The 8,804-nt window shown below is 42.3% G+C and overlaps 1 protein-coding gene across 1 annotated transcript; it reads left to right on the top strand.

Moving 5' to 3' along the window:
- The first annotated feature begins 3,385 nt into the window (after positions 1–3,385).
- Positions 3,386–3,751, top strand: LOC115245801. Its single transcript, XM_029824283.1, has one exon. The coding sequence runs from the start codon at positions 3,386–3,388 to the stop codon at positions 3,749–3,751; it is 366 nt and encodes a 121-aa protein (XP_029680143.1).
- Positions 3,752–8,804: the final 5,053 nt, after the last annotated feature.

Genomic DNA, 8,804 nt, shown 5'->3' with positions numbered 1-8,804 from the left:
CAATTATTGAATAAATATTATTAATTATTATATTATTATATTTAAAAAATGTCGATTATTTCTGCGCCTCCTTCTTTTCTTTTCCTACTCATGCATGCCTCGCGCTATCTCTCTCTCGCTCTCTCTTTCTCCCGCGCACGTCATCCTTTTCCCACACCAATGCGGACGCTATCCTTCTCCTACACGCGTGCGTGCCTCGCGCTGTCCTTCTCGCACCGCCTTACTAACGCCGTATCTCGCATCATCCACGTGCATGTCTCGCGCTATCTCTTCTTTCTCTCTCTCTCTCTCTCTCTCTCTCTGTTCCAAGTGCATGCCTCGCGCTATCCTTCTCGCGCTATCTCTCTCTCACACCTACTCGCGTGCGTTCTCTCTTTCTCGCGGGTCCCTTGCCAACCGATTTCGCGCGGTCCCCCTCCCCCCACTTCGCGGACCCCTCGCCTACCGGTTTCGCCGCGGTCCCCCCGCGTGACGTCATACCCCCCGCGTCGGTTTCCCCTCCCCCCCCCCCTCAGAGGACCATGGCTTAGAACTCTCTTAGTATCACTACTATCATCGCTTCAAAGTATGAGCTTTATTGGATCAAGGATCCACGTTCAGTTTTATTTCGGAGTCTTTGTGTCAAATAATGCGGACGAAACGGCATCGCGCCGGTCTTCAAATCTGCTGTTTTGGCGAAAAATATACCGTATCGTGAAGTCAAGAGTTGTTGTAAGATTATCGCCGTGTTCTAAAAGCGCGCCGATATTTCCGTTAACCGCGTATGTGTACCAGAGAATCACTTCGTACGCGGCTTCGCAAACTCGGCCCATCGATTCGTGGTCTCATCTAAGAGACTTGTCGCTCGCGGATCCCAATCCGGCAAGTAATCATCTGATACATCTATTGATCGGTGCTGATCTCTATTGATCACTATTGTTAGGTGACCTTCGTCAAGGTCCCATCGGTACACCCACCGCACAGAGCACCGCGCTCGGGTGGATCTTATCTGGTCCGACGGGCGCCGACCGACTCACGATGGAGTGCACATCGGTCTTACATTGCGTATCGGACGCAAATACGAATTTATTGCTACAAAAATTTTAGGAAGACGAGAAAATCTTCCAAACGCTTCCTCTGACGGAGGAAGAGAAGCAGTGTGAGGAGCACTTCTTAACAACTCACTCTCGCTTACTTCAGGGTAGATACGTTGTTTGTTTACCATTTAAACAAAGTCCTCCTGTAAAAATCGGAGAATCGCTACCTATCGCGCTATCTCTTTACAATCGTACGGAAAAGAGCTTACAACAACGCCCAGAGATCTGTGCTCAGTATAACGAATTTTTATGCGAGTATCAATTGCTCGGTCATATGAAGCTCATCGACGATGTAGAAGAAAGAACGGTCCCTCCCTCATGGTGTATATTCCACACCATGCTGTCGTGCGCAAATCAAGTAGCACTACGAAGTTACGCGTGGTTTTTAATGCTTCGTGTAAAACCCGCGACGGAACCTCTTTAAACGATCATCTGTTAATTGGACCGAAATTGCAGACTGACCTCGCTGCGATAATATTGCGTTGGCGTCAATGGTGCTACGTGTATACGGCAGATATAGCAAAAATGTTTCGCTAAATCTTAGTTAATCCACTCAATACAGATTTTCAAAGAATTTTATGGCGTCCCAACAAAGATTTGGCGGTGAAGCATTTTCGTCTTTTTACGGTCACGTATGGCCTCGCGTCCGCACTTTATCTCGCTATGCGTGTTCTCAAACAACTCGCGACGGACAACGGTCACGCGTTTCCTAAGGCTGCCGCTATTATCGAGAGTTCGCTATATGTCGATGATACATTATTCGGAGATGACGATATGGACGGACTGCGGGATACACGGAATCAATTAATCGAACGGATTGACGGATATTCCGGTCGATCAACATGAACTAATCGATCATTTTCTTACGAAAGACGACACTCTTAAGGTCCTAGGCCTGTCGTGGGTGCCCAAGAAAGATTCCTTCCGTTTTGTGATTTGTTCGGCAACGCAAACGCTAACGACGAAGCGTTCAATTCTGTCATTTATCGCGAAACTTTATGACCCGCTTGGGTGGGCCGCTCCGATTGTTATTACGGCAAAGATTCTATTGCAAGAACTCTGGTCATTCAAGGGCGATTGGGACGATCCGGTCCCGACAGATTTAAATCAACGTTGGAGTGATTATTATTCGGATTTGAAACAATTAGGTAACGTCCTGATTCCTCGATGGACCGGACGACATAAAGAAAATTTAGGCGTCGAAGTGCATGGATTCGCGGACGCATCAAACCGTGCCTATGTCGCGGTAATATACTTGCGAGTGCTTCACACTCTCGATAGCTTTCAAGTTAGCTTACTCGCGGCAAAAACAAAGGTCGCACCTCTTAAAACAGTGAGTATCCCGCGACTTGAGCTTAACGCTGTCGTACTCCTTTGTCGGCTACTAAAATGGATGCTAAGCTCGTTGAATCTCTCTCAGGCTCCGCTCTACGGGTGGACTGATTCTACGATCACGTTAGCATGGCTCAAGCAACATCCTTCTAAATGGAGCACTTATGTAGCCAATCGCGTGTCGGAAGTGCCGACTTCATTACCTGCAATTCGTTGGAATCATGTTTCTTCGAAGCACAATCCCGCTGATTGTGTCTCTCGCGGCCTATTCGCGACTGAATTCGTGTCACACAACCTCTGGTGGCCAGGTCCACCGTGGTTGCAGAAAGCCTCTGCCTCATGGCCGATTCACGATCCCGCGCCTCCGCTTGATTCGTTTCAGCATATTCAGATGTCGGAAGAGGCTCGAAAATAAGCGGTGCATCATGTCGATCTCGCGTCAGAGTGGGAACTCCCATACGACTACTCGAGCTGGACTAAATTAGTCAGGGTCACTGCTTACGCCGCCGATTCGCTGACAATTTACGGCGAAAGAGACTCTCTCAGCCGCTTGTTCTCTCTGTCCTAGACGTCATGGAGCTACGCAACGCAGCTAAATTTTGGTTTTGTTTAATACAACAATCCCATTTCTCGGAGGAATTGAGAGCAATGAAAAGGGGATCGCCTGTTTCCCGCTCAAGTTCACTGCGTGCTTTAAATCCTTTCCGCGGAGACGATAACTTACTCCGCCTTGGCGGGCGGTTGAACAATGCCGCTATTGGTTATTCGGAGCAACATCCGATTATACTGCCAAAGCATCGCATATCAAAGCTACTCGTAGATCAAACGCACGAAGCCACACTTTATGGTGGCACCCAGCTAACGTTGCGTACCTTGCGATAACGTTATTGATCTTAGGAGCTCGCAGTTTAGTTAAAACGCGCATTCGACGATGTGCGATTTGCACGCGTCGCACGGCTGCTTCTCCGATTCAAATGATGGGAGACTTACCTCTCCCTCGTGTTACGCAATCTCCTCCATTTTCGCATACTGGGGTAGATTATGCCGGACCTTTCGACATCACACCTTACGTAGGTTGTGGTCAGAAAACCACGAAGCACTACGTTGTCTTGTTTATATGCCTAGCCACGAAGGCTATCCACTTAAAAGATGTGGACGATTGTTCCACCGCCGGGTTTATCGCTGCCCTTCAACGTTTTGCTAGCCGTCGTCGATTACCGTCGCATATGTACAGCGACAATGGCACCAATTTTCATGGTGCAGACCGCGAGCTTCAAAAAAGCTTTACCGCCTTACAATCGGATCCCTCCGTGTTCGAGAAATTATCGAACGACGAAATGTGAAATGTGTGAAATGGCATTTTATACCTGCCGCAATGCCTCATTTCGGAGGCCTCTGGGAGGCAGGTGTCAAAAGCTTTAAATATCATTTAAAACGGGTAGTGGGATCTCGTACGCTCTCGAGGGCGGAATTTGCGACGCTGCTTTGCAAGATTGAAGCGTGTTTGAACTCGCGTCCCATTACGGCTCTTACCGATGATCCGAGCGATTTATCGACCCTGACGCCGGGCCATTTTCTTTTTGGCCGTCCGATTACCTCAGTTCCAGAGGAGTCGGTAATCGAAATTGAACCGAATCGTTTGTTGCGCTGGCAACTCGTGCGAGCGAAAAAAAATTGTTTTTAAGAAAAAGTATGTAATTATTTACAATATATTTTTTTAAACAACTATTTATAATTTTCTACTTTTGTTTCGGTACTTTTTGTTAAAAGACGCACATTTTCCATGATATTTGGAAAAATGTGTAAAATAATCATTGCATCAGAAGTTTTTGAGCGATAACTTCTTAAGGAAGCATTTTGCGTCCCATGTTTATAGGAAATATTGTGTTCAGAATTAAATTTCCTGTAAGATCTCAAAGTCTGGCTGGAACGTTCGGGGCCACCCTGTATATGTATATATATACAGGGTGTATCCTAAAAAGTGGGAAGTATTGCAATGGGGGATTCAGGACACAAAAATAAGAGAAAAAGTTCATATAAACATATGTCCGATATGACCTTGTTTTCAAGTTATAGCTTGTTTTATTTTTCAACAGAATTAAGATAATTATGGTTACAGGAAGTGCTCAAAATGACTATCTGTAACTTGAATACAGGCTTCAACACGTCTCATCATAGATTCTCTGACTTTTTCAAAAATTCCGAGTATTGCTTGAATTTCCCGGCAACCATCTTCAACACGTTGAAGTATCTCGACGTTGTCAATGGGTGTTTTGTAAACAATGGATTTTAGACGCCCCCACAAGTAATACGCGTTTATGTTTACAAATTAATAAGACCTTAAGTCCTTCAAATCTTGTACATAAGCAGCAAACCGATATCCAAGTATGCTATCTTAACTCTATTGGAAAATAAAAAAGCTTTAATTTGAAAACAAGGTCATATCGGACATATGTTTATATGAACTTTTTCTCCTATTTTTGTGTCCTGAATCCCCCATTGCAATACTTCCCACTTTTTAGGGTACACCCTACAGGGTGTTCCAGGAGGAAAGGTCAATATTCTGGGAGGTGATTGTATCGGTCATTGTAAGCAAAAATGTTCATATGAATATATGTCCTATTACCCACGGTTTCCGAGATACAGCGACTTGAAGGTACAGTTGCAAAATTACTGACAAGAAAGAAATACTACGTACTATTTCTAATTCGGAAACCGTGGGTAATAGGATATATATTCATATGAACATTTTTGCTTAAAATGACATATACGATCACCTTCCAGAATATTGACCTTTCCTCTTGGAACACCCTGTATATACAAAAAAAACCCTGAAAAGTTTCGAAAAATATAAGTTTTACAGAAAATTGTTTCGAATAAAAGTTGAGGGGTTACTGTATATACAAGACATAAAATAATTCTGCAAATAAGAAATATTATTTTTATTTTAAAATCGCTGCTTCAGATATCCCGTGACAGAAAATATTTAATAGATCAGCACGCTAAGACTCCTTCACATATTGGAAAATGCGAAAAATTTAAAAAGTCTACTGTTCTTCACCAAACTTTAGGCCAATGCTTAAAAAATAATTCTAAACTGGCCGAACAAGAAGTGTTCAACAAAGATTTATGTCAAGCTCTAGTCGCTTCAAATATTCCTTTAAATAAGTTAAACAATATAAATTTTCAATTATTTCTTAAAAAATATTGTAAACAACATATTCCTGATAAAAGTACATTACGAAAAAAATTAGTAAATTCATGTTATGCCGAAACAATATCTAAAATCAGACAGATTATAGACAACAATTATATTTATTTTATAGTGGATGAAACTACCGATATTTGTGGTCGGTATATTGCGCATTTATTGATAGGTTCTCTTTGCGAAGATAACGTAAGTAAGTTATATTTAATATCGTCAAAACAGCTTGAAAAAACAAACAATTTAACAATAACTCGCTTCATTCAAGACGGATTGTCAGAATTTTTTTTACCCGACCATGTGTCTTCTCAAAAAATTTTACTGTTATTGTCAGATGTCGCACCATATATGATTAAAGCTGGCCAAAATTTAAAAATATTTTATGAAAATTTAATCCACGTCAGTTGCTTAGCTCACGGTCTTAATCGTGTAGCTGAAGAAATTAGGAATCAATTTCCATTAATTAATGATTTGATGAAAAACGTAAAAAAAACCTTTTTGAAAGCTCCTCTACGGGTTCAATTTTACAAAGAGCAACTTCCCAATACTCCACTTCCTCCTGAACCTATAATAACAAGATGGGGTACATGGCTGACGACGGCTCTTTTTTATGCAGATAATTACAATCCTATAATGAATGTTATTCTTGCTCTTACGAATTCGAGCTTTGCAATTCAAAATTGCATAGAATTATTTAAGAAGACCGAAATTAAACAACAACTTGGATTTATTAAAAGCAATTACAGTTTCGTGGCAAAAATAATTGAGAAATTGGAAAAAGAAGGGATGAGTTTGTTAGAATCAATTGAATTAATCGAAAAGTTCGAAATTTCATGACGATAGCGATTTATCGCGCCGGCGTGTCTCCTGCAGGACTCTCGCTCGGCACTGTTCGGCGAGATAGCGAGAAGGACGCAGGCCTCGTAGAGCGAAGCCCAATTATCGAACAGGAAGGAAAATCGAGAGCTTCCAGCCGGTAGACGAGCGTCGTCGACCGATTTTGTTGCCGAATAATTGTAGGTAATTAATTCGGATGAGTCGCGCCCTTAATAGTTGTCGAGCCACGCGTTTTGGTGAATTAACTTTGTGAATATGTTTGGTAGATTAAGTCGCACGGCCGACGGGCACACGTCGCTCCTCCGAATTATATAAAATAGGATCTCTCTATTCATTTCGCCGCTGCCGACAGTCATTAATGTTAGTCTCGCGTTCGTAATTATTACATGTTGTAAAGTATCGGGATTTTCACGCTCGCGCGATCGATATTCCGGATCGCGCAAAGTATTGCGTCGTACGACTCGTACACCACAGTCGTCACCGATAGTTTTCGTATTCTTTTTGAGTATTGTTAGCAATAATCTTGTACACGCTAAGCGTAATTAGAGTGAGGAGAAAGCGTAATTCTCCGATATCGGGCAGAGTATCTATCGGGTGTTTGTGACCCCGTTGTTAGTTTTCGCGAGTCATCCGAGTAATATACGTGGCGTATTTCAAGCTAAGGTCGTCGTTATTATTATTGCGGCACATTCCAGCACCACGAGCTGTGTTAAAAGACCGATTCGAGTCGTATCACCGGGAAATTTATATTGTATTGAAGCGGATTCACGAGCGTAAAGTAGTTACCGGCGCATTCGAAAGATTTCTTTAGTCGTCGCGGCCTAATTAAGTCTCGTACGGCGGAAATCCTCGCGGCCGAAAAGTCAAGTTAAAAGCGTTTAAGACGCCTGGTAATTTGATACTGTTGCGCACGGTCGTGTTGATCTCCGCGGAAATTAGATGATATGACATTTTATTCGCCTGTAGAATAACCATTGTCGTCCACGATTATTACTTCTGTGAACTGCTCTATACTCTTGTTTCATTTAATATATTATTGTTATTATCCTTATTTTTAACTTATCGAATGCTCAAGTTTTGCTCCCGTGTTCTCGATTCTTAAGATCTCGTCCGTTTTCCCCCGAACCGGCCCCTCTACCATTTCGAGTATATTGAGTAGCCGTGGAATTTTGCCGTCGCGTTAATTATCGGTCTCGCAATTGTCTCTCAGCGTTACTATTATCGTGAATGGTGCGGTCTGCCGTACCTGGCGCCCAACTCGGTTTTTTGGTGAGATATGGACTTTTTCGGGATATCGGGATCGATATTCGAGATAGGCCGAAGGTGTGCCGTGGGCACCAAACACCGCCCGCCGAATAAATAATTATTATTTAAATAATTTAAAAGAAATTACGGTTACAATATTGTGACGTTGCCGTCTTGCGCGCGTCCGCCGAGTCCCTCTCCGATCGAAAAGCGCGGGCTAAAGGGCCGCGCCAGTCGAATCATTGCGAGAACCGTACCGTTACCTCCAGAGAGGCGTCATTAATTGAGATTTCGAGCGTAATATTAATTTCGTTTATGATTTTCTTTCGTATGAATAATTCATTTGGGAGCCTCATCGGAAGAAGGAGCGGAAAGTCGCTGAAGCGTCACGGAAAATACGATCGCCAATCAAGGAAGACCTTGAAGGGGCAAGGAGCCAGCAATTTGGAAATCCAAAACATCTAACGACCAAACTAGCTACGTCACAACGGGATCAGGATCCGCACACGTGATGCGCAACGCACGGGACAGCGAGGGGATCCTCGCGCAAGGACACAGGCCCATGCGGATATATATATGATATCTAATAATTCGCGAATCATATCTCGTGTAAATACAGAGCGTGTTAAACTGAGTAAAAAGGTTCTTTTACCAATTTGCGATTTTTGTAATAATCAATAAAAAATTAATTAATAAAGACTGGTCAATCCGCGCGAGTATGGGTACAATCGCGAGGCGAAAAAAACCCAATCTTACATAGGGTGCATTCCACGTGTCAGGGGTCCACCTAAAAATGAACTGCTTGGGATTTTAAAAATGATCATGAAAACATGTTAGTGCACATATTGTATAAGGTTAAAGATAAAAAAAAAATAAGTATTATATGCGTTGCATCCAAGGTATTGGAGGTAGGTCGTTTTAAAAAATTTTTCTTTTTTTGACATTTATAGCTAAAATTATAAAATATACAACATTTTTATAGACATGAATTTTTTAGGATTTTTCCCGTACTTTCAGATAAAAAAGTTAATTTTAGTGAGAAAAATTTAATAGTATGAAAAATATCAATTTTTTTAGTTTTAAGTAAATAAATGAAAAATTATATCCAC

This window comes from Formica exsecta, unplaced genomic scaffold (genome assembly GCF_003651465.1).
Source record: "Formica exsecta isolate Colony F162 unplaced genomic scaffold, ASM365146v1 scaffold131, whole genome shotgun sequence".
Classification (NCBI taxonomy): Eukaryota; Metazoa; Arthropoda; class Insecta; order Hymenoptera; family Formicidae; genus Formica; species Formica exsecta.
The sequence above is the reverse complement of the archived record's forward strand: the minus strand, read 5'-3'. Positions and strand labels throughout refer to the sequence as shown.